This window comes from Scyliorhinus torazame, chromosome 2, assembly GCF_047496885.1.
Source record: "Scyliorhinus torazame isolate Kashiwa2021f chromosome 2, sScyTor2.1, whole genome shotgun sequence".
Taxonomy (NCBI): domain Eukaryota; kingdom Metazoa; phylum Chordata; class Chondrichthyes; order Carcharhiniformes; family Scyliorhinidae; genus Scyliorhinus; species Scyliorhinus torazame.
The window spans coordinates 188,947,002-188,972,891 of record NC_092708.1 but is presented as its reverse complement, the minus strand read 5'-3'; the positions used below and the strand labels follow the sequence as shown (position 1 = coordinate 188,972,891).

At 49.3% G+C, this 25,890-nt stretch overlaps 1 protein-coding gene across 2 annotated transcripts in view; it reads left to right on the top strand.

Moving 5' to 3' along the window:
* Positions 1–2,346: 2,346 nt before the first annotated feature.
* The window catches only part of LOC140394332 (hyccin 2-like), a 139,804-nt gene continuing 116,260 nt past the window's right edge, over positions 2,347–25,890 (top strand). The window contains exon 1 of one of the 2 annotated variants that reach the window (XM_072481531.1): positions 2,347–2,568. In XM_072481531.1, the coding sequence (XP_072337632.1) occupies positions 2,384–2,568 (185 nt within the window). In that variant the 5' untranslated portion in view covers positions 2,347–2,383. The remainder of the gene's footprint in view (positions 2,569–25,890) is intronic. The other variant, XM_072481522.1, reaches the window with a different exon arrangement.

The following is a 25,890-nucleotide window of genomic DNA, read 5'->3' as shown; positions in this document are numbered from 1 at the left end:
AGGTGGTGGGGGTCCAGGTCGAGCCAAGCTGGGGGTTGGCTATATTCGGGGTTGCAGAAGAGCCGGGAGTGCAGGAGGCGAGAGAGGCTGATGTTTTGGCCTTTGCGTCCCTAGTAGCCCGGCGAAGGATATTGTTAATGTGGAAGGAAGCAAACCCCCGGGCGTGGAGGCCTGGATAAACGACATGGCAGGGTTTATAAAACTGGAACGGATAAAGTTCGCACTAAAAGGTTCGGCTCAAGGGTTCACCAGGCGGTGGCAACCGTTCATTGACTATCTCGCAGAACGATAAAGGAACTGGGAAAGTAGCAGCAGCAACCCAGGGGGGGAGGGGGGGGGGGGGGGGGGGGAGGGCTCGGGTGGGTCCTCAGGGGTGTTTTTGTATAGATATTTTTACTTGGATATGTATATTGGCTTGTTTGACTTTATTATTTGGGAGAGCTATTATTTTTGTTATGGCAGTTGCCATTTAGTTTATATATTATTTATTTATTTGTTAAAAACGGTCACTATTATTTATATTGTTTTATTGTTGTAAAAGGGAAAAATTTTTGTACTGTTTTGTTTGGCCGGAAAAAAAAAATTTGAATAAAATATATATTTTTTAAAAAGTATGTTTGAAGTGCACCCACTGTGAAAATGTGACTGCAGGAAATGTGACAACGCATTTACACTCAGCAAACGTGCACACACACACCAGTGCAAGAATGACCAGATAATCTGTTTTTGTGAAGTTGATTGAGGGTTGAATGTTGACCAGGACAGCAAGCATTCCCCTGCTCTTGTTCGAAATAATGTCATGGGATCTCTCTCATCCAATTTGAGAGGGCTGAAGGGGCCTCAGTTTGATATCTTATCTCATTATGCTATTTGAACAAGCAGGGAAGTTCTCACTATTGTGTTTGGTCCTTTATACCTTACGAAGGAATCGACCAAACATTTTGACTTCTCCAAACCAGAATCTTTTATTGAGTCTTGTGTGGTAAGATAGCAATCTGTCAGGTCAGAGCACGTTATCATGGAGTCTGCTGATGACTCCTCTGGAACTTGCACCTAGCACTGACCATTCACTTGTATGTCTTATTACCCTCTCAATCTTCTTTTCAAGATGGCCAGATGTTGGAGTCACAGGTCACATGACCTTGGTCGAGAGACCACATGGTGTATCTGTACCGCCAACTGCTGGTTGGAGATCGCACACCATCCATCTATGATATAGCCCATAGGCATATCATCATACTCACCAGTGTCCAAGCCAATATATATCCTTCCATTAAAGTCACGAAGACCCAGCCTTCTCAATCTTGCTCCTTACCTGAGGTATGATGATTCTCAGGTTATATCACCACCAGTCAGCGCTCCCCAACAAAGGGGAAAACAGCATGTGATCATCCGGGACTACGGTAACTTTACTTTATGAGGTGGTGAAACCTGTTAACAGATCTTGTGGGCCAGTGGGTAGCATCCCGTCCCACTCCAGGACTTGACAGTCAAGGAAGCTGTGTTCATAACGGGGCCGAACAGGTTGATTATCAGCCTGCAAATCACACACCTGCGGCAGGCAGTAGGAGCGGGAGGGTCTCCAAGTCAGCCATGTGTAGTGATATCCCCGAGGCTATAGCCTCCAGTGACAGGCTGACTTGACGACTTGTTCTGGGGAGAGAATGAGCCACGGAGAACAGACTTTGCAGCATGTGCTTAGTCTACCTCAACATCAGCACAGTGGTTAGCACAGCTGCCTCACAGCACCGGGGACCAATCTTTTGATTCCAGCTTTGGGTGACTGTGTGGAGTTTGCAAGTTCTCCCCCTGTCTGCATGGGTTTTCTTCGAGTTCTCCAGTTTCCTTCAACAGTGCAAAGATGTGCAGGTTAAGTGGGAACAGGGTGGAGGAGTGGGCCGAGTCGGATGCTCTTTCAGAGGGTCGGTGCAGACTCGATGGGCCGAATCGCCTCCTTCTGCATTGTAGGGATTCTATGTGTGGAGGGAAGAGAAATCTTTTGAGGATAATTCCGTGGGGTTTTTGAAAAAGGGAACCGCTGTGCGAGGCGATGGGGGTAATGCTCCCTCTGAGCCGCCCGGTTTCCCTGCGGCTCCGGCCGGCAGCTATGGCGGCGCTGGGCGCCCAGAATGCAGTACGCGGGTGAAGCTGCCCAATGCCGACCGCAGCGGCGCCGAGAAAGGCCCGGCTTCGCCCACCCTTCATCGCAGCCCCTGGCTGTGAAGGCGGGGACCGGAGGGAAGCTGCAGGCTGTGGATGGCGGGGCGGGCGTTGCCGGGTAACTCCGCAGGCAGGGCCGCGCGGAAAGGCCGGAGGGTGTAGGGTGAGACACCGCGGCCGCCCGGACGGCTGAGAGGATGACACCGGCCCGGTCCACCGGCCAATGGGCGGCGCGGATGGGGCTGGGTGGCGGACCAATGGCAGAGGCGGATGGAGCTTTGGGGGGGCCCGGCTCCAGGATGTTATTGAGCGAAGGCGGAATGAAGCCGGGAGGCCGGAGCGGGGCTTCCCGCCGGGTCTGAACGCCCCCCCCCCCCCCCCGAGCAGGGAGGTGGCCGGCAGAAGCAGGTAGGACTCGGGGTCCGGGAGGGGATTGTCCGCGAGAGAGGCTGAAGAGAGAGGGCTGGGGCCTAGAGCCAGAGAGAGAGTCACAAGGACAGAGACGGCCTGTAATGCGGGATGTGTGTGTGTCTGTAATGCGGGATGTGTGTGTGCCTGTAATGCGGGATGTGTGTGTGCCTGTAATGCGGGATGTGTGTGTGTCTGTAATGCGGGATGTGTGTGTGCCTGTAATGCGGGATGTGTGTGTGTCTGTAATGCGGGATGTGTGTGTGTCTGTAATGCGGGATGTGTGTGTGCCTGTAATGCGGGATGTGTGTGTGTCTGTAATGCGGGATGTGTGTGTGCCTGTAATGCGGGATGTGTGTGTGTCTGTAATGCAGGATGTGTGTGGCCTGTAATGTGGGATGTGTGTGTGTCTGTAATGCGGGATGTGTGTGTGTCTGTAATGCGGGATGTGTGTGTGTCTGTAATGCGGGATGTGTGTGTGTCTGTCATGCGGGATGTGTGTGTGCCTGTAATGCGGGATGTGTGTGTGTCTGTAATGCGGGATGTGTGTGTGTCTGTAATGCGGGATGTGTGTGTGTCTGTAATGCGGGATGTGTGTGTGTCTGTAATGCGGGATGTGTGTGTGTCTGTAATGCGGGATGTGTGTGTGCCTGTAATGCGGGATGTGTGTGTGTCTGTAATGCGGGATGTGTGTGTGTCTGTAATGCGGGATGTGTGTGTGTCTGTAATGCGGGATGTGTGTGGCCTGTAATGCGGGATGTGTGTGTGCCTGTAATGCGGGATGTGTGTGTGCCTGTAATGCGGGATGTGTGTGTGCCTGTAATGCGGGATGTGTGTGTGCCTGTAATGCGGGATGTGTGTGTGTCTGTAATGCGGGATGTGTGTGTGTCTGTAATGCGGGATGTGTGTGTGTCTGTAATGCGGGATGTGTGTGTGCCTGTAATGCGGGATGTGTGTGTGCCTGTAATGCGGGATGTGTGTGGCCTGTAATGCGGGATGTGTGTGGCCTGTAATGCGGGATGTGTGTGTGTCTGTAATGCGGGATGTGTGTGTGTCTGTAATGCGGGATGTGTGTGTGCCTGTAATGCGGGATGTGTGTGTGCCTGTAATGCGGGATGTGTGTGTGCCTGTAATGCGGGATGTGTGCGTGTCTGTAATGCGGGATGTGTGTGTGTCTGTAATGCGGGATGTGTGTGTGTCTGTAATGCGGGATGTGTGTGTGTCTGTAATGCGGGATGTGTGTGTGTCTGTAATGCGGGATGTGACTGTAATGCGGGATGTGTGTGTGTCTGTAATGCGGGATGTGACTAATGTGGGATGTGTGTGTGTCTGTAATGCGGGATGTGTGTGTGTCTGTAATGCGGGATGTGTGTGTGTCTGTAATGCGGGATGTGTGTGTGTCTGTAATGCGGGATGTGTGTGTGTCTGTAATGCGGGATGTGTGTGTGTCTGTAATGCGGGACGTGTGTGTGTCTGTAATGCGGGACGTGTGTGTGTCTGTAATGCGGGACGTGTGTGTGTCTGTAATGCGGGACGTGTGTGTGTCTGTAATGCGGGACGTGTGTGTGCCTGTAATGCGGGATGTGTGTGTGTCTGTAATGCGGGATGTGACTGTAATGCGGGATGTGTGTGTGCCTGTAATGCGGGATGTGTGTGTGCCTGTAATGCGGGATGTGTGTGTGCCTGTAATGCGGGATGTGTGTGTGCCTGTAATGCGGGATGTGTGTGTGCCTGTAATGCGGGATGTGTGTGTGTGTCTGTAATGCGGGATGTGACTGTAATGTGGGATGTGTGTGTGTCTGTAATGCGGGATGTGTGTATGTCTGTAATGCGGGATGTGTGTGTGTCTGTAATGCGGGATGTGACTGTAATGTGGGATGTGTGTGTGTCTGTAATGCGGGATGTGTGTGTGTCTGTAATGCGGGATGTGTGTGTGTCTGTAATGCGGGATGTGTGTGTGTCTGTAATGCGGGATGTGTGTGTGTCTGTAATGCGGGATGTGTGTGTGTCTGTAATGCGGGATGTGTGTGTGTCTGTAATGCGGGATGTGTGTGCGCCTGTAATGCGGGATGTGTGTGCGTCTGTAATGCGGGATGTGTGCGTCTGTAATGCGGGATGTGGGTGCGTCTGTAATGCGGGATGTGGGAGCGTCTGTAATGCGGGATGTGTGTGCGTCTGTAATGCGGGATGTGTGTGCGTCTGTAATGCGGGATGTGTGTGCGTCTGTAATGCGGGATGTGTGTGCGTCTGTAATGCGGGATGAGTGCGCGTCTGTAATGCGGGATGAGTGCGCGTCTGTAATGCGGGATGAGTGCGCGTCTGTAATGCGGGATGAGTGCGCGTCTGTAATGCGGGATGTGTGCGCGTCTGTAATGCGGGATGTGTGCGCGTCTGTAATGCGGGATGTGTGCGCGTCTGTAATGCGGGATGTGTGCGTGTCTGTAATGCGGGATGTGTGCGCGTCTGTAATGCGGGATGTGTGCGCGTCTGTAATGCGGGATGTGTGCGCGTCTGTAATGCGGGATGTGTGCGTGTCTGTAATGCGGGATGAGTGCGCGTGTGTGTCTGTAATGCGGGATGAGTGCGTGTGTGTGTCTGTCCGTAATGCGGGATGAGTTTGCGTGTGTGTCTGTCCGTAATGCGGGATGAGTTTGCGTGTGTGTATGTCTGTAATGCGGGATGAGTGTGCGTGTGTGTCTGTCTAATGCAGAATGAGTGCGCGTGTGTGTCTGTCTGTAGTGCGGGGGTCGTGCGCGTGTGTGTGTGTCTGTAATGCGGGGTGAGTGCGCGTGTCTCTAATGCGGGGTGAGTGCGCGTGTCTGTCTAATGCGGGCTAAGTGCGCGTGTGTGTGTCTGTAATGCGGGGTGAGTGCGCGTGTCTTTCTAATGCGGGCTGAGTGCGTGTGTGTCTGTCTGTAATGCGGGCTGAGCGCGTTTGTGTCTGTCTAATGCGGGCTGAGTGCGTGTGTGTCTAACACGGACTGAGTGCGCGTGTGTCTGTCTAATGCGGGCTGAGTGCGTGTGTGTGTCTGTAATGCGGGATGAGTGTGCGTGTGTGTCTGTAATGCGGGATGAGTGCGCGTGTGTGTGTATGTGTGTGTGTGTCTGTAATGCGGGGTGAGTGTGCGTGTCTGTCTAATGCGGGCTGAGTGCGCGTGTCTCTCTGTAATGCGGGCTGAAGCCGTGTGTGTCTGTCTAATGCGGGCTGAGTGTGCGTGTGTGTCTGTAACACGGGCTGAGTGCGCGTGTGTCTGTCTAATGCGGGCTGAGTGCGCGTGTGTGTCTGTCTAATGCGGGCTGAGTGCGCATGTGTGACTGTCTGTATTTGCGGGCTGAGTGCGCATGTGTCTGTAATGCGGGGTGAGTGTGCGTGTGTGTCTGTCTGTAATGCAGGCTGAGTGCGCGTGTGTCTCTGTCTGTAATGCGGGATGAGTGGGACCGTGCCTGGAATGCGGGATGAGTGGGACTGTGCCTGGAATGCGGGATGAGTGGGCCCATGTCTGTAATGCGGGATGATTAATCCAGGATTGCGTTCAATCCGGGACATGTGTGCATGTATGTAATCCTGGATGTCTGTCACCTGTGTGTGTTACCACAGTGATTAGCTATGCTACCTCACAGCGCCAGGGACCCGGGTTCGATTCTGACCTTGGGTGGCCATCTGTGTGCAGTTTGCACGTTCTTGACGTCTGCCCGAATTTCCTCCCACAGTCCAAAGATGTGCAGGTTAGGGGGACTGGCCATGCTAAATTGCCCCTCCGTGTCCAAAGGGTAAGTGGGGTTACAGAAAATGGGCAGGAGAATGGTCCTAAGTAGGACGCTCTTTCAGGGGTTGGTAAAGACTTGGTGGGCCAAATGGCCTCCTTTAGCACTGCAGGGATTATTGGATGTATGTATATGTTAGGATCTGTAATAGTGTGTGTGTGTGTGTGTAATCAAGTGTTCCAGTGGGTCTGTAATTGTGCGTGTGTCTAATTGGCAATGCATGGTCTCTACAACACAGCACTGTTGCTTCGCAGCACCCGGGACCTAGGTTTGATTCCCGGCTTGGGTAACTGTGCGGAGTCTACATGTTATTCCCGTGTCTCCGTGGGTTTCTTCCGGGTGCTCCGATTTCCTCCCACAAGATCCGAAAGACGTGCTGTTAGGTGAATTGGACATTCTGAATTCTCCCTCTGTTTACCCGAATAGGCGCTGGAGTGTGGCAACTAGGGGATTTTCACAGTAACTTCATTGTAGTGTTACTGTAAACCTACTTGTGACAATAATAAAGATTATTATTAATCGAGTGAGCATGTGTGTAGGTCTGTAATCAAGTACACATGTGGGTGTGTATGTCTGTAATCTAGTGCATGTGTGTCTGGATCTGTTAATGAGTGCGCACGTGGGTGTGTGGATCTGTTAATCGAATGTGTGCATGGATCCAATTAAGATTATTTTGTGGAGGTCTGTAATTGAGTGTGCCTGTGTGTATGTGTCTAGGCGAGTGTGCCTGTGTGTATGGGTCTGTACGCCAGTGCGCCTGCGTATATGGGTCTGCACGCCAGTGTGCCTGTGTATATGGGTCTGTACGCGAATGTGCCTGTGCGTATGGGTCTAATCGAGTGAGCCTGTGTGTATGGGTCTGTAATCAAGTGCGTCTATGTGTTATGGGCCTGTAATCAAGTGTGTCTGTGTGTTATGGGTCTGTAATTGAGTGTGCCTGTGTGTATGGGTCTGTAATCGATTGAGCCTGTGTGTATGGGTCTGTAATCAAGTGCGTCTATGTGTTATGGGCCTGTAATCAAGTGTGTCTGTGTGTTATGGGTCTGTAATTGAGTGCGCCTGTGTGTAAGGGTCTGTAATCAAGAGCATGTGTGTGTATATGTGGCTCTGTGATCGTGTGTGTGTGAGGCTCTGCAATAGTGTGTGCGTGAGTCTGTAATAGAATTCACCCGTGTGTGTGGGCCTGTGTGTATGTGGGTCTGTATAATCGAGTACACCTGTATTTGTAATCGGGGGTCCGCGCGAGCGTGGGCCTGTAATCGGGGGTCCGCGCGAGCGTGGGCCTGTAATCGGGGGTCCATGCGAGCGTGGGCCTGTAATCGGGGGTCCACGCGAGCGTGGGCCTGTAATCGGGGGTCCACGCGAGCGTGGGCCTGTAATCGGGTGTCTGCGCGAGCACGGGCCTGTAATCGGGTGTCCGCGCGTGAGCGTGGGCCTGTGATTGGGTGTTTTGGGGACTGTATTCGAGTGCGTCTGTGCGTGGGGGTCTGTAATCGCGTGCGCCGTGAGTGAGGGTCTGTAATTGAGTGCTTGTGCACGGTGCGCGCACGCCGGTCCTCTTGTCCCCGAGCGCGCATGGGGGCCTCTTGTCCCCGACCTCTTGGCGCGAGTATAGGCATTGTAATCCTGTACGTGCAAGGTTCTGTTATCGAGTATGTAGGAAGCTCTCTAATCGCACATGTGTGGATCTGTAGTTGAGTGTATGTGCATGTGTGCCTGTAGCCCCGAGCAAGTGAACGCAGAGAGGGGCCTGTAACCCTGTGCACGAGAGGGTGGGATGCTCTGACCCTGTGCAAGCAGGAGGGGGTGCTTGTAACACTGTGCACACAGGTACACAAATGTATCTGTTTTTTGACACTTTGTATGTTGTGTCCTGACCATCCATCTTTCTTTCTCGTTTGTGGTTACCATTCTGTGCCTTTCTAGGGTGACCATATGCTGCCATACGTTTAATGATATGTTTATCTCTGGATCACAGTCGGTGTTCTCACACACTGCTGCAAATTAATTGTGATTCCTTGATTTCCACTCGGGGCTTGGAGCAGTGAAGCTGCAGCAGTGGTCACACCCACAGGTGCAGTGTCGAGTACAACCTGCTCGTGACCTGTTATCTGCATACTCCTGCTCTGTTATCTAATCCCAGGATTGTGCTGCCAACTCTATTGTAGATTTGCAGATTGTAGTAAGGTGCTGACTGTGCTTTGGAAGTTTCTTCTGTAGATTGAGAATCTTTAAAGATTTGCTCCTAGTTTTCTCCATACCCTCTCCCTGCCTTGGTGTGAGACCTACGATTCAATCTCCAAGTGCCCTCTCTATTGCACCAACCTCGCCCAGTTTGTATTCTGGTCCATCTGTTCTGCCATAAAGCTGAGGCATTTATTGGCGGATTGGTAGCCGACGATAGCAGGTGCACATCATCTTGTCACAGATTGGTTACAGTGCAGAATGAGGCCATTCATCCCATCGTGCCTGCTCTGGCAATCCGAATGACCAATGCACCGAGTGTCACTTTCCCGTCTCCTGTGATCCTTTTAAAAAATAAATTTAAAGTTCCCAATTCTTTTTTTCCTAATTAAGGGGCAATTTAGCATGGCCAATCCACCTACCCTTCACGTCTTTCGGTTGTGGGGTGCACATGGACAGTGACCCCCCCCCCCCCGGGGCTGGGATAGAAACCCAGGTCCATGGCACCTTGAGGCAGCATTGCAAACCACTGAGCCACCATGCTGCCCTCCCCTCCTGTGATCCTATAGGTTCTTCCTTTTCAGGTAATGATCCAAATTCCCTCTTGAAACCCTCAATTGAATCTGTCTCCATTACACTCTCAGACAGTGCATTCCAGATCCTAACCACTCGCTGTGTGAATCTGTCTCCACAACACTCTCAGACAGTACATTCCAGATCCTAACCACTCGCTGGGTGAATCTGTCTCTACCACACTCACAGACAGTACATTCCAGATCCTAACCACTCGCTGTGTGAATCTGTCTCCACCGCACTCACAGACAGTGCATTCCAGATCCTAACCACTCACTGTCTGAATCTGTCACCACCACACTCTCAGACAGTACATTCCAGATCCTAACCACTCGCTGTGTGAATCTGTCTCCACAACACTCTCAGACAATACATTCCAGATCCTAACCACTCGCTGGGTGAATCTGTCTCTACCACACTCACAGACAGTACATTCCAGATCCTAACCACTCACTGTGTGAATCTGTCTCCACCACACTCTCAGACAGTGCATTCCAGATCCTAACCACTCGCTGTGAAGCTGTTTCGAGTTCAAATCCCATCACAAGTAACTGGGTGGGCCACATGGATAGAACAGGGGAATGGGACTGATTGTGTTGCCCCACAAAGAGCTGGCATGGATTCAATGGGCTGATTAGCCTTCTCCTGTGGCATAAATGATTCTAACTTTACCCCTTCCCTGGTGGTGCTAAATCCTGGTACGCCTGGATGCCCCTGCCACGTGTCAGCCTCCGTGCTGAGTGTCAGAGGGCTGCTTTACAAGAGGTGTCACCCCAGAACCTGTTCTTCTCCCAGTCTACAACAGACTCCCTTCCAGCAGAGCAGTGACCAGACTAATTCTGGGGCCTAGGGGCCAGTTGTCATCTCTGTCCTGCCTGGAATTAGCTGACTGAAAATGTCTGCCTTCAATGCACGAGAGGAGCTTTTATAATGGAAATGGTCTGAGTTTCCCCTCTGTTACCAATATGTGACTGATACAACCCTTCACCTTCATTTCTGCATTGTATCAGCCTCTGTTTGTCCTCCTGCAATCAGTATACTTTGATGTTCTGTCAATCCCCTATTGCTGTCTAACTGCTATACATTAGAACTGCCTAACCTCCTGTTTGGACTGTCTCTGGAGGCAGTCCCTTATTGAGATTCTAATAATCTGGGCTCACACCCAGTGCTTTGAGCTCAAGTTCAGTGCAAGCATTGCCTTCCACAGGCAGGGAACCCTTCAACTATTGATGTAATAAATAGACTTGAGAGCATTTTTTAAAAAAAATTGCTGCCAGCATATTTTACACAGGCTAAAAATAACCTTACTTTTATTGCAGGATGTAAATTGTAAAGCATGAGTAATGAATAAATCAGAAAGACTAAAAGGAAATAGTAACATAGTTCTTAATTCTCAATTCCACTTTAAAAATGGCAACACTTAAAACCAGAATAAGAGGGGATTTTATTTTTGGAGGGTGCTCTCTCGATGTAAAAGCAGACTCTGATTTCTCAAAGAATGAAGCTTCTGTCACAGCAAGTTTCCTTGGCTTGCATTGCAGTTTGTGGAGGTTTTTTTTGTCACTCGTTCATGAGATGTGAGCGTCGCTAGCTAAGCCAGTATTTGCTGCATATCCCTAATCGCCCTTGGCAAGTTGGTGGTGAGCAGCCACCTTGAACCGCTTTTTATCTGTACCAGTTTTATACACCTGAGCATCTCACTGGGCCACTTCAGAGCAGCAGTTCGAGTCAACCACATTGCGGTGGGTCTGGAGGACTTCCGGTGACGACATATAGGTGGAGCTCGCACCTTGGCAAGATGTTCATCTTCATCGATGACGTGTTGAAGGCTGTGAAGAAGATGTCGTAGTTTCTCCGCTCCGGGGAAGTACTGGACGACGAAGGGTACTCTGTCGGGTGTGTCGGTTTATTGTCACAAGTAGAGGACAGCACGGTGGTGCAGTGGATTAGCCCTGCTGCCTCACAGCGCCGAGGTCCCAGGTTCGATCCCGGCTCTGGGTCGCTGTCCGTGTGGAGTTTGCACATTCTCCCCGTGTTTGCCTGTGTTTCACCCCCACAACCCAAAGATGTGCAGGATAGGTGGACTGGCCATGCTAAATTGCCCCTTAATTGGAAAAAATGAATTGGGTTCTCAAATTGTCACAAGTAGGCTTACACTGCAATGAAGTTACTGTGAAAATCCCCTGGTCGCCACATTCTCGCGCCTGTACGGGTACACGGAGGGAGAAGTTTGAATGTCCAAATAACCTAATGCAAGGTTCCAGGGATAGACAGAGAGGGGGATTAAGGAAATGAAGGATCTGTTTCTGGGAGGGCTGTTTGCGAGTTTGGACAAGTTAAGCGAGATGTTTGGTAGGCGTGGGGGGTAACGTTTCGATATATGCAAGTGCAGTGCAGGACTTTGCAAGACAGGTTTTCCCGATAGCGTCTGCCTCATCGTTGTTGGAGGTGATGCTGTCATCGGGGGGTGGGGGGATGTCTCATCGATTTATGGGAGGATTTTGGAGGGGGTTAAGGCGAAGTGGGAGGAAGAATCTTTGTTACAGTCATAAGTAGACTTTCATTAACACTGCAAGGAGGTTACTGTGAAAATCCCCTTGTTACCACATTCCGACGCCTGTTTGGGTTAACGTAGGAAAAATTCAGAATGTCCAAATTACCTAACAGCACATCTTTCAGGACTTGTGGGAGGAAACCGGATCACCCGGAGGAAACTCACGCAGAACTGGGGAGAACGGGCAAACTCCACACGGACAATGACCCAAGCTGGGAATCGAACCTGGGACCCTGGTGCTGTGAAGCAGCAGTGCTAACCACTGTGATACCGTGCCGCCCTTGGGGACGGCGCTGGAGGAGTGATTGTGGTGTGAGGTGTTGCAGAGGGTAAGCGCCTCGACCTCGTGTGTGAGGCTGGGGCACATACAGCTGAAGATAGTGCACAGGGCGCACCTTACAAAGTCTCGGATGAGCCGGCTGGTGGGGGGGTGAGTTGGAGGATGTCTGTGAGCAATGTGAGAGGGGCCCTGCGAATCATGTACATATGTTTTGGTCCTGCCCGAAGATGGAAAGGTTTTGGAGGACGACGTTCAGCACCATTTCTGGGTTTCTGCATGTGGATGTGGATCCTGGTCCTAGAAGCCATATTCGGGGTGTCGGATTGGCCGGAGCTGCAGGCTGGTGTGGGGGCAGATGCTTGAGCCTCCGCCTCGCTGATTGCTCGGAGACGGGTCTTGTTGGGTTGGAGGTCAGATTCTCCACCCTGAGTCTCAGTTTTGCGTGGGGGACCTTCTGGAGATTCTGATCCTGGAAAAGGTGAAATTTGCTCAGAGGGATGAATGATGGATTCTACAATAATTCGGGTTTGTTTATTTTGGATTTTGGGGTGTGGTAACAAAGAACAATACAGCACAGGAATATGCACTTCGGCCCTCCAAGCCTGCACGGATCACGTATCCTATCTAGACCAGCTGCCTATATCCTTCTATACCCTGTCTGTTCATGTGTCTATCCAGATAAGTCTTAAAGGTCGCTGACGTATCTGCCTCAACCACCTCACTTGGCCCTGCATTCCAGGCCACCACCACTCTGTGTAAAAAAAAAACTTGCCGTGCACATCTCCACTTAATCTATCCCCCCTCACCTTGAACTTGTGCCCCCTTGTAATTGTCATTTCCACCCTGGGAAAAGTCCTCCAACTGTTCACCCTACCTATACCCCTTACAATTTTATGAACTCCTAACAGTTCACCCTGCAGCCTCCGTCTCTCTAGGGAGAACAATCCCAGTTTATTCAATCTCTCCTCATAGCTAAAACCCTCCATACCAGGAAACATCCTGGTAAACTTTTTCTGTACTCTCTCCAAAGCCTCCACGTCCTTTTGGTAATGTGGTGACCAGAATTGGACACCGTATTCAAAATGTGGCCCAACCAACGTTCTATATAACTGTAACATAATTTGCAAGTTTTTATACCCGATACCCCGTCCGATGAAGGCAAGCATGTCATATGATTTTTTTTTACCACTATTTCCACCTGTGCTGCCACTTTTAAGGAACTGTGGACCTGCATGCCCAGATCTCTGTGTCTAAGCTCCTGATGGTTCTGCCATTTATTTTATAGCTCCACCTGAATTGGATCTACCAAAATGCATCACCTCGCATTTGTCTGGGTTAAATTCCATCTGCCATTTCTCCGCCCGATAGCACAATTACTTCACAGCTCCAGGGTCCCAGGTTCAATTCCGGCTTGGGTCACTGTCTGTGCGGAGTCTGCACATCCTCCCCGTATGTGCGTGGGATTCCTCCGGGTGCTCCGGTTTCCTCCCACAGTCCAAAGATGTGCAGGTTAGGTGGATTGGCCATGATAATTTGCCCTTAGTGTCCAAAATTGCCCTTAGTGCTGGGTGGGGTTACTGGGTTATGGGGATAAGGTGGAGGAGTTGACCTTGGGTAGGGTGCTCTTTCCAAGAGCCGGTGCAGACTCGATGGGCCGAAAGGCCTCCTCCTGCACTGTAAATTCTATGATAATCTATGATCTATATCCTGCTGTATTCTCTGACAGTCTTCATCATTGTCCGCAACTCCTCCAATCTTAGTATCATCTGAAAACTTGCTAATCAGACCAGCTATGTTTTCTTCCAAGTCATTTTTATGTATATATTACAAACATCAGAGGTCCCAGACCGATCCCTGCGGAACACCACTAGTTACAGACCTCCATTCGGAAAAACACCCTTCCACTGCTACCCTCTGTCTTCTATGGCCAAGCCAGTTCGAAATCCATACAGCTAGTTCACCCCTGACACTGTGTGATTTAATCTTTTGACCAGCCTGCCATGGGGGACCTTGTCAAATGCTTTACTAAAGTCCATGTAGACCACATCCACAGTCCTTCCCTTGTCAATCATTTTTGTCATCTCTTCGGGCAGCACGGTGGCGCAGTGGTTAGCACTGCTGTCTCACGGCGCCTAGGTCTCCGTTACCTCAACCACATCCAAGTTCCGTGCATGAATCAAGGCTTTACGTTCATCTGTCTTACCTGTTATATTCCGTGCATTGAAGCAGATACACTCCAGACCTCCAGGCCCACTAATTTCGACCTCCCGCAGCTTGCCCTTCCTCTTAGCCAGCCTGGCCCTGGTACATGCTCATTCCCAGTCCCTACACTTGCTGACTTACTGTTCTGATTCCCACCCCTCTGCCACATTAGTTTAAACCCACCTGAACCATACTAGCAAACCTCCCAGCCAGGATATTGGCGTCATTGAACATTACAACGCAGTACAGGCCCTTCGGCCCTCGATGTTGCGCCGACCTGTGAAACCACTCTAAAGCCCATCTACACTATTCCCTTATCGTCCATATGTCTATCCAATGACCATTTGAATGCCCTTAGTGTTGGCGAGTCCACTACTGTTGCAGACAGGGCGTTCCACGCCCTTACTACTCTCTGAGTAAAGAACCTACCTCTGACATCTGTCCCTCCAGTTCAGGTGTAACCTGTCCTTCGGTTACTGTTGACTGCTGAGGGAAGGGCAGCGGGTGGAGGCTTAATGGGTTGGGGCTGCTTGTAAATTGTAAAAATGTTGAAAATACGTGGAATAAAGATACATTTTTTAAAAGAGGTTGCTGTGGGTCTGGAGTCACATAGGCCAGACTGGGTAAGGACGGCAGATTTCCTTCCATAAAGGACAATAGGCAGCAAGACGAGTTTCTATGGTAGTCTGGTAGTTTCCTGATCACCGTTAATGAGACTTGCATATTAATTTAATTTAAATTCCACCCAGTTACTTGTGATAAGATCTGAACTCGAAACAGATTCACACAGCGAGTGGTTGGGATCTGGAATGCACTGTGTGAGTGTGGTGTATTATAATCCCAGACCAGACACCAACAGTGCCTGGGATACGGGACTGAAATGCCAATATTTTATTTTTTAAGACTGCGGAAAAAATGATTCACTCCAGGAGTGAAGAATGAAGCATGAAGAAAAAGGGCTTGGTTGTTTTTAAAACAAAACTTTACTGTAATTACAATATTAAACTTCTTTTAACTTCACACCCGAAAAGAACTGCTTACAATTTACACCTTAAACAGTACTACTCAATTTCCCATTGAACAATAAGAAAAGAAACATAAGCTCTCAGTCTATCTTACTGTGGGAGAATTATGGACTCAGTGTCAGGCAGATCAGAATATAGCTCCTTTCTCCAAAACTTTCTCCAAAAACTGCCTCTAAAGCTTTTCAAAAAGTCTCTCTGCATTCCTGGGCTCCACCTAGCAATGACCTCATCTCCCCAAGCTGAAAAACAAATTAACTCTGCAGGCTGCCAAGCACATTAACTTCCCAGGAGCTTTCCCAGTCAAACCAAAGTCCATTAGACAAGATTGAAAAACACATTCATTTGTCAATTTCACCTTCTGGAGGTTAAAAGCACCCAGGCCCTGCAAAACGGATTTTTTAATAAAAGAAAACCTGACCACTACAGTCAAACACACTCGAACACCAGACTTTTAACTCTTAAATTGCCCAATACTTAGATACCAATATTCCTAACGTTTTCCAGTCATCACAGGTGGAGACAGAGTCACACAGCGAGTGGTTACGATCTGGAAGATGCTGTCTGAGAGTGTGATGGAGACAGATTTGTACAGCGTGTGGTTAGGATCTGCAATGTACTGTCTACGAGTGTGGTGGAGATGCATTCACACAACAAGTGGTTAGAATATGGAATGTACTGTCTATGAGTTTGGTGGAGGCAGATTCACACAGCGAGTGGTTAGGATCCGAAATGCACTGACTTTGTGGTGGAGACAGATTCATAGAATCATAGAATTTCTGCAGTGCAGAAGAAAATGAAAAAAATGAAATGAAAATCGCTTATTGTCACAAGTAGGCTTCAAATGAAGTTACTGTGAAAAGCCCCTAGTCGCCACATTACAGCGCCTGTTCGGGGAGGCTGGTACGGGAATTGAACCGTGCTGCTGGCCTGCCTTGGTCTGCTTTAAAAGCCAGCGATTTAGCCTTGTGCTAAACCAGCCCCTGGAGGCCATTCAGCCATCAAGTCTGCACCGACCTTCTGAAAGAACACTCTACCCAGGCCTTTCTCCCACCCTATAGCCGTAACCCCACCTAATCACATCTTTGGACACTACGGGACAATTTAGCGTGGCCAATCCACCTAACCTGCACATTTTGGACTGTGGAGGAAACCGGAGCACCCGGAGGAAACCCACGCAGACACTGGAAGAACGTGCAAACTCCACACAGTCACCCAAGGCCGGAATTAACCTGGGTTGCTGGCACTGTGAGGCAGCAGTGCTAACCACTGTGCCGCCCATTCAACTGAGGCTTTCAAGAGGGAATTGGATTCTTATCTGAAAAAGAAAAATGTGCAGGGTTGCAGGATGAAGGCGGGGAAATTACATTAGGTGCATTGCTCATTCGGAGAGGCTATGCAGATATGATGGGCTGAATGACCTCGATCATTCTGGGCTGGGCTGCGGGTCCGGGAACATTGTAACTTCATAGGCAGCAGCTGTCCTCATCGCTGTCAGTTCCAATACTGGCGGAGAACCGCACAGTTAGGTCACTCCAATAGTGTGTATTCACTCTGCTTTGTGTATGTATGCATCTTTGTGTTTGAAGGACATTGTGTGTCATGAGGATCAGGAACGTCAATTAACTGCTTGAGCATTGCTCTTGTAATCTATTATACCATGAGCTCTCTGAATTGCTGGCTTCTAACAGACTGTGAACCAGAATACTGCTAGAGTACAATTCTCCTGATACCCTGCCTTTCTGGAGTATATTTTCTGGTGTCCCTGAGCCTAGTTACTAGCCCCAGTGCTATCACACATGAGATCAGTGTGCTGAGCTTGGCTAAACATAATTTTTGCAGAATGTAATGTGGTTGGTGTTCGAGGCTGAAACTGGTCTATTGGAAAACCAATATTAAAAACTAGTCTGGTTACAGTCTGAAGATCACACTTTCTTGCTGAGGCAAAGGAATCTCAGGAATAGAAAAGCCAGTCATTAATGATAATAATCGCTTATTGTCACAAGTAGGCTTCAATTAAGTTATTGTGAAAAGCCCCTAGTCGCCACATTCCGGCGCCTGTTTGGGGACGCTGGTACGGGAATTGAACCCGCGCTGCTGGACTTGTTCTGCATTAGAAGCCAGCTGTTTAGCCCGCTGTGCTAAACCAGCCCCCTTAATCTTCAGACTGAAATTTCCCCTGCTCTCTGATGGATCGCAGTATATTAAGAGTACAGGGGCGGTTGTTGAAATCCCCATAAGAGACTAATAACTTTTATAAATATATTTAAATTTGCTAGTGACTGACTTAAAGGAATTGCACAACAAGATTTCAAGTTTTAAGACTTTTACTGTAACAAACAAACTAAAAATAACAGTGACTAACCATTACTTTGTAGACAACTTATATATTAAACTACAGAAGAGATAACCCTTGTTAGTTTCTTAATGTGGCTGAAACCCCATGCCACCTTTATGCATTGCATCATGTTCTCTACAGGATTACAGTTTTTACAGGATCCAGTGCAAGGTTTTTCTCCAGTGGGATCACTTCGCCCCGTTTTGCCGAGTTGTGATGTCCAGTGACCATAAAAGGTCCCTTCCTGCAGTCTGCCGGGTTGCTCATCCACCCCCTCGCTTTCGACGGCTCCGAGTCCCACCACCCAAGCAAAATCCATCTCTGGGCTATCAGGGAGGCAAAGGCCAAATCATCGGCTTCTCTCGCCCCCTGGACTCCCAGGTCTTCCGACAAGCCAAATATCACCAACTCTGGACTCTGAACCACCTCCACACCCAGCAACCCGGACATCATATCCGAGAAATCCTGCCAGAACGCCTTCAGTCTTGGACCCATCCAGAACATGTGGACGTGATTCTTGGGCCCCTGCACACCACTCACACCTATCTTCTACCTTCTAAAAGAGCCTACTCAGCCTCTCCACCGTCACATGAGCCCTATGTATCACCTTAAGCTGGATGAGGCTTAACCTCGCACACGACGAGGACACATTCATCCTCCGCAATGCCCACATCTCAGCCCCCACCTCCCCTCCCAGCTCCTACTCCCATTTCCTCTTAATGTCCCCCACCAGGGCTCGCTCCCACTCCATTAACTTATAAACATCCAACACCTTCCCCTCTCCTATTTTGTCCTTCGACAGAACCTTAACTGCAACCCCAGGGGAGGACAGCACCTCTCTCCTTACAAAGTCCCAAACCTGCAGGTATCTAAAGCCATTCCCCCTTGACAATTCATATAAATCCTCCAGGTCCTCCAGCCCTGCGAATCTGCCACATATGAATAAGTCATCAAAGCGCTCAATCCCTGCCTGCCATCACCCCTTAAACCTCGCATCCAGTCCCGCTGGCACAAACCTATGATTATTACAGATCGGTGCCACACTGGGCTCACAGATATTGCCTCCACTGCCCCCAGACCCTCAAAGCTGGGTCACGGAGTACCTGACCGGCGAAAACGGTGAAGATGCCAACAACAAAGCCCTCAAACACATACCCCTGCATGATGCCGCCTCCATCCCTGTGTAACCAAGGTTTGTCTTTGGGTAGAACTTGTATCAGGTAACATGATCCTTCTCATTATCCTCATTGTACCTTGGATTAGAGAGCCAGCTTAAAATATCACCCTGTAATAAATCCTTGCATTCATTACATCGTTACCAATAAATCACGATAACCAGAGTCCTGATTAGATATAAGCAGCATTAGCCTACATGTTATTACAGTGCTGTTTGCTATTATTTATGGTAATAGCCAGTTTACAGTATATTACAGTAGTTTTCCTTTTTGTTGTACTGCTTATGTACAGGATGTATATTGAGTATAAAATTGCTTCAAGTGGCGTTCCACAGGGCTCGGTGTTGGGACCCTTACTGTTTGTGTTATATATTAACGATTTGGATGTGCACGCCGGAAGCACAATTGGGAAATTTGCAGACAACACAAAGGTTGGCCGAGTGGTGGACAGTGTAGGGGATAGCTATAATCTCCAAAATAATAATACAGATGGGTTGATGGAGTGGGCAGAAAAGCGGCAGATGGAATTTAACACACAAGAAGTGAGAGGTTATGCATTTGGGGAGATCAAACAGTTGTAGGGAATACACAATAAATGGGAATATACTAAGAAGGGTAGATGAACAGGAGCTGGTTTAGCACAGTGGTCTAAACAGCTGGCTTGTAATGCAGAACAAGGCCAGCAGCGCGGGTTCAATTCTCGTACCAGAATGTGGTGACTAGGGGCTTTTCACAGTAACTTCATTGAAGCCTACTTATGACAATAAGCAATTATTATTAAGTAAGAGATCTTGGTGTACAAGTATACGGGTCCCTAAAGGCAGCAGTTCAAGTAGAGCAGGTTGTAAAGAAAGCATCTGGAATTCTCTTCTTCATTGACAGAAGTATAGAAGATAAAAGTAAGTGGCGGCGCAGTGGATAGCTGCTGCCTCACAGTATCGAGGACCCGGGTTCGATTCCGGCCCTGGGTTACTGTCCATGTGGGGTTTGCACATTCTCCCCATGTTTGCGTGGGTCTAACCCCACAACCCAAAGATGTGCAGGGTAGGTGGATTAGCCACGCTAAATTGCCCCTGAATTGGAAAAAAAAGAATTAGGTACTCTAAATTTATTTTTAAAAAGAAGATAAAATTAAGGATATAATGTTGGAATTGTATAAAACACTAGTGAGGCCACAACTGAGTATTGTGTGAAATTCTGGTCGCCACATCGCAGGAAGGATGTAATTGTTCTGGAGAGAGTGCAGCGGAGGTTTAGATTTAGATTTATTTTCACGTGTACCGAGAAACAGTGAAAAGTATTGTTCTGCGTACAGTCCAGGCAGATCGTTCCATACATGAAAAAGATAGGACGTACGATAAATACACAATGTGAATACATAGACGAGACATTAGGTGAAGCATACAGAGTGTAGTACTACACCGTAAGGAAGATGCGTAGAGAGATCTGTTGCCAGGGCTAGAAGAGTGTACCTATGAGGAGAGATTGACTAGGTTGAGGTTATTTTCCTTGGAACAAAGAAGGCTGCGGGATGACTTAATTTAGGTGTACAAAATTATAAGGAGAAGAGATAGAGTGGACAGGATAAAAGTGTTTCTCTTGGTGGCTAATTCTAGAACCATGGGGCATAGATTCAAGATAAGTGGCAGAAGGTGTAGAGGGGACATGAGAAAGGACCTCTTTACAAGGAGGGTAGTTGGAGTCTAGAACTCGCTGCCCTCGGTAGTGGTGGAGGAAGAGACCCGAAACTCTTAAAATTAGCTGGATCTGCACCTTAACCGCTGTAAGATACAGGGCTATGGACCAGGTGCAGGAAGATGGTGTAGGAGCATTTTCAAGGCCTGAGTATTGAGCTAGCCTTAACGTGGGGTTCTAACCTCATTGTTAGGCCTTAGCTTAATAAACAGAGCAGACACACAACCTGGTTAAGATAGCTATTTATTATCCCAAGCTTGGTTTTGTGTACACTGAGATGAGATCTGGATGCTTGCCAAAATCTATCTACCAAACACTGATAAGAGCATTAATTATACAATTTCCAAAAATCAATAGCCCACCCCAGTTGGACTCGATCCAATCCCTGAAGCTGTCATGTTTAAACTTTATCCAATAAAATTGCGATCAACCCATGATTGAGCCTCATCCTATCACCTGTGTTTACAAAAGGCTTTACGTCAATTTTAAGTTGTTTTCCCCATCCAAGCATCCTACTGACACTTTGTTCAGTTAAAAACAGGATGGCAGAACTGGCATCCTTTTTACTCCATGAATTGTTTCTGAGAACCAGGATATCAGAAGTGGCTTCCTTTTCACTCCCAGAGGCTATTGGGAGCCATTGATTAAAAACTTGCTTGCTATGTAATCTGCTGATCACACATCCCCGTGTCTCAAAAACATGGGCAAGTTAGCAAGCCTAAATCCCATCATGCATTGTAGCCACTGCTTGTAGCCAAAGTTTACATGATTATCACTGCTGTGTTCTAAAATACAGGTTTAATAGTTAATAATGTACATTTTCTATAATTAATCTCAATCCTTAATAAACTAATTTATGTAAAAGTACTCTAGTGGCATCCTAGCTATTCAGTTTTAAGAGGCCTCATCGCTGACCCCCCCCGGCCTTTCAGGTGGGATTAGAAAGGGCACCTGGGTGACCTCGGGCAGGCATGGGCTGATGGGACGAATGGCCATCTTCTGTGCTGTAACTTTTCTATGATTCCACTCTATAAAGATATCTGAAGGGCATAGTGTATAAGAAAGGAGAACAGACGGTGCAGTCAAGGAGAAGGGAAATGTGTTGCCTTGTTGAACCCTTTGTACTGTGACTGACCGCACACGCTGGTGTCAATTGTGCAGTCCAGCAATTAACTCAAACCAGTTCATTGTCAGAGTACATCATTGTTGGATTGCCTGTCTTATTTTTTGTGGCATTAATTTCTAGAATAGACATTAATTCCCCACCCCATTCGCCGGTCCCTTTATTTTCTTCCACTTTTCTTTCGTAGACTCTGACTCTCACTGCAGGCAGCGGTTCCACACATACAACTTCTCACTGGGGTACAAGTTTCACACACACACTGACTCTGACTAGGTTATGGGCCCTACACACACACTGACTCCCTCTGGGCTACAGGTCCACACACACTGACTCTTACTAGGGTATAGGCTCCACACATACTAACTATCACTGGGCTACGGATCCCACATACACTGACTCGCACTAAATGGGCCCACATACACTGACTCTTACTGGGGTACAGGTTTCACACACAAAATCTTACTAGGGTATATGCCCCACACACACTGACTATCGCTGAGCTACGGATTCCACACACACTGACTCTCACTAGGCTACGGATCCCACACACTAACTCTCACTCGAGTTTGGACTCCACACATACTGACTCACTGGAGTACAGGTTTCACACACACTGACTCGCACTAAAGTATGGGCCCTACACACACTGACTCTCACTGGGGTATGGGTCCCACACGTACTGACTCTCACTGGGCTACGGGTCCCGCACACACTGATTCTCACTGGAGTACAGATCCCACACACACTGACTCACACTAGAGCTTGGGCCCCACACACACACAGACGGACAGACTGGTTAAGGAGATATTACAGATCGATAGGAGGTATGCGGAGACCCCGGAGGCAGGGCTCCTGAGGGAACGGCGGAGGCTGCAGGCGGAGTTTAGCTTGCTGACCACAGGGAGGGCGGTAGAGCAGCTGAGAAAGGCGAGGGGGGCGATTTATGAACATGGGGAGAAGGCCAGCAGAATGCTTGCACAGCAGCTTAGGAAGAGGGAGACAGCGAGGGAGATAGGGAAAGTAAAGGACGGTGAGGGGAATCTGGTTGGCGATTCGGTCGGGGTGAATAAGGCGTTCAGAGATTTTTACAGCAGGCTGTACAGGTCGGAACCCCCGACGGGGCCGGAGGGATGAGGCACTTCTTGGAGGGGCTGAATTTCCCAACGGTGGACGGAGAGCGGGTGGAAGGGCTGGGGGCCCCAATAGGGCTGGAAGAGATAGTGGAGGGCCTGAAGGCCATGTAGGCGGGTAAGGGCCCAGGTCCAGATGGGTACCCAGTGGAGTTCTATAAAAAGTTCTCGGGGATACTGGGGCCAATGTTGTTGAGGATGTTCAATGAGGCAAGGGAAAGAGGGGTGCTGCCCCCGACGATGTCAGGCAATGATTTCGCTGATTCTGAAGCGGGACAAGAACCCGGAGATGTGTGGGTCTTGCAGGCCGATCTCCCTGCTGAATATGGATGCCAAGTTACTGGCCAAAATCTTGTCCTCCAGGATTGAGGACTGTGTTCCGGATGTTATTGGAGAGGACCAGACGGGGTTTGTTAAGGGCAGGCAGTTGGTGGCCAATGTGAGAAGACTGTTAAATGTGATTATGATGCCCCCGGACGGTAGGGAGGTGGAGGTAGTGATCGCAATGGATGCAGAAAAGGCTTTTCATCGGGTAGAATGGGACTATCTGTGGGAGGTACAGGACGGTTCGGATTTGGGCGGGGCTTTATTGACTGGGTCAGGTTACTGTGTCAGGCTCCAGTGGCAAGTGTACGGACGAACAGGACAACTTCGGACTACTTTAGACTGCACCGGGGGGCGAGACAGGGATGCCCCATCTCCCACTGTTGTTTGCGCTGGCTACAGAGCCGTTGGCAATTGCCCTGAGAGCTTCAAGGGGCTGGAGGGGACTGGTCCGGGTGGGGTGTGGGGGTGGTGGAGCACAGGGTTTCGCTCCATGTGGATGATCTGCTTCTGTGCATTTCGGACCCAGTAGAGGGGATGGAGGAAATCATGAAGATTTGGGGGGAATTCGGCCGGTTTTCGGGGTATAAGCTAAACATGGATAAGTGTGAGATGTTTGTGGTTCAGGCGAGGGGACAGGAGAGGCGATTGGGGAAGCTGCCGTTTAGATCATTAGGGGGTAGTTTTAGGTACCTGGGCATCCAAGTGGCGCGGGAATGGGACCGGCTGCATAAATTGAATCTGGCCCGGCTAGTGGACCAGATGAAGGACGATCTCCGGAGATGGGACACGCTCCCGTTGTCGCTGGCCGGGAGGGTACAAACTGTGAAAATGACGGTCCTCCCGAGGTTCCTAATTGTATTTCAATGTCTCCCCATTTTAATTCCGCGGCCTTTTTTTAAGCGGGTGAACAGGGTGATCATGGGCTTCGTCTGGGCGGGCAAGACCCCGCGGGTAAGGAAGGTAATGCTCGAGCGGAGCTGGGGAGAGGGCGGGCTGGCGCTGCCAAATGTTAGCAATTATTACTGGGCGGCCAACATAGCCATGATCAGGAAGTGGGTGGTGGGGGAGGGGTCGGCGTGGGTGCGTATGGAGGCGGCTTCTTGTAAGGGCACCAGTCTGGGGGCGTTGGTAACTGCGCCTCTGCCACTCCCGACGGCGCAGTACTCCACCAGCCCATTGGTGGTGGCGGCCCTGAGAATTTGGGGCCAGTGGAGGCGGCATGTGGGAGCATCGGTCTGGGCCCCAATTTGTGATAATCACCGGTTTGCCCCGGGGAGTATGGATTGGGGGTTCTGGGTATGGCGGACAGCAGGGATTGAGAGGATGGGGGATATGTTCATAGAGGGGAGCTTTCCAAGTATGAGGGTGCTGGAGAAGTTTGGGCTGGCAAGGGGAAACAAATTCAGGTATCTGCAGGTGCGGGACTTCCTTCGTAAACAGGTGGCAACCTTCTCTCTCCTACTGCTGAGGGGGATTCAGGATAGGGTAATTTCCAGAGGGTGGGTAGGGGAGGGGGGCGTCTCGGACATCTATAAGGAGCTTATGGGGTCAGAGGAGACGCAGACCGAGGAGCTGAAGCGTAAGTGGGAGGAGGAGCTGGGAGGTGAGTTAGAGGATGGTTTATGGGCAGACGCGTTGAGTAGAGTCAACGCGTCCGCAACATGTGCTAGGTTCAGCCTCATACAATTTAAGGTTGTGCACCGGGCTCACATGACAGTGGCCCGGATGAGCAGATTCTTTGGGGTGGAAGACAGGTGCACAAAATGCGCAGAAGGGCCAGCGAACCATGTGAATGAAATGAAATGAAATGAAAATCGCTTATTGTCACAAGTAGGCTTCAAATGAAGTTACTGTGAAAAGCCCCTAGTCGCCACATTCCGACGCCTGTTCGGGGAGGCTGTTACGGGAATCGAACCGTGCTGCTGGCCCATATGTTTTGGACATGTCCAAAGCTCCGGGGAGTCTGGCAGGGGTTTGTGGACGTCATGTCCAAGGTTTTAAAAACAAGGGTGGCACTGAGTCCAGAGGTGGCGATTTTTGACATGTCGGAAGATCCGGGAATCCAGGAGGAGAAGAGGCAGACGTTCTGGCCTTTGCTTCCCTGGTAGCCCAGAGACGGATATTATTGGCATGGAGGGACCCAAAGCCCCCGAAGTCGGAGACCTGTCTATCGGACATGGCTAGCTTTCTCTGTATGGAGAAAAGTACGTTCGCCTTGAGAGGGTCACTGTTAGGGTTCACCCCGAGGTGGCAACCGTTCGTCGACTTCCTTGCAGAAAATTAATCGTCAGCAGACCGGGGGAGGGGGGTGGGGTGTAATTTAGGTTAGAGTAGGGGTTGAATAAGGGTGGGACCTGTATGAAAGGTAAAATGTTTTTTGCACTATGTTTATGGTCTCATGTATCTTGTCTATTTTGTTGTTGTTTCTATACCAAAAATACCTCAATAAAATGTTCATTAAAAAAAAAGAAAGCATCATGTCTGGCTGCATCACTGCTCGGCCCAAGACCACAAGAAACTTCAGAGAGTCGTGACACAGCTCAATCCATCACAGGTACCTGCCTCCCATCCATCGACTCTGTCTACACCTCCCGCTGCCTGGGGAAAGTGGGCATCATAATCAAAGACCCCTCCCACCCGGCTTACTCACTCTTCCAACTTCTTCCATCGGGCAGGAGATACAAAAGTCTGAGAACACGCACGAACAGACTCAAAAACAGCTTCTTCCCCGCTGTTACCAGACTCCTAAACGACCCCCTTATGGACTGATCTGACTAATACTACACTCCTGTATGCTTCACCTGATGTCTGTGTCTATGTATTTACATTATCTACCTTGTGTTGCCCTATTACACTGTTTTCTTTTCATGTACTAAATGATCTGTTTGAGCTGCACGCAGAAAAATACTTTTCACTGTACCTCGGTACACGTGACAATAAACAAATCCATCCAT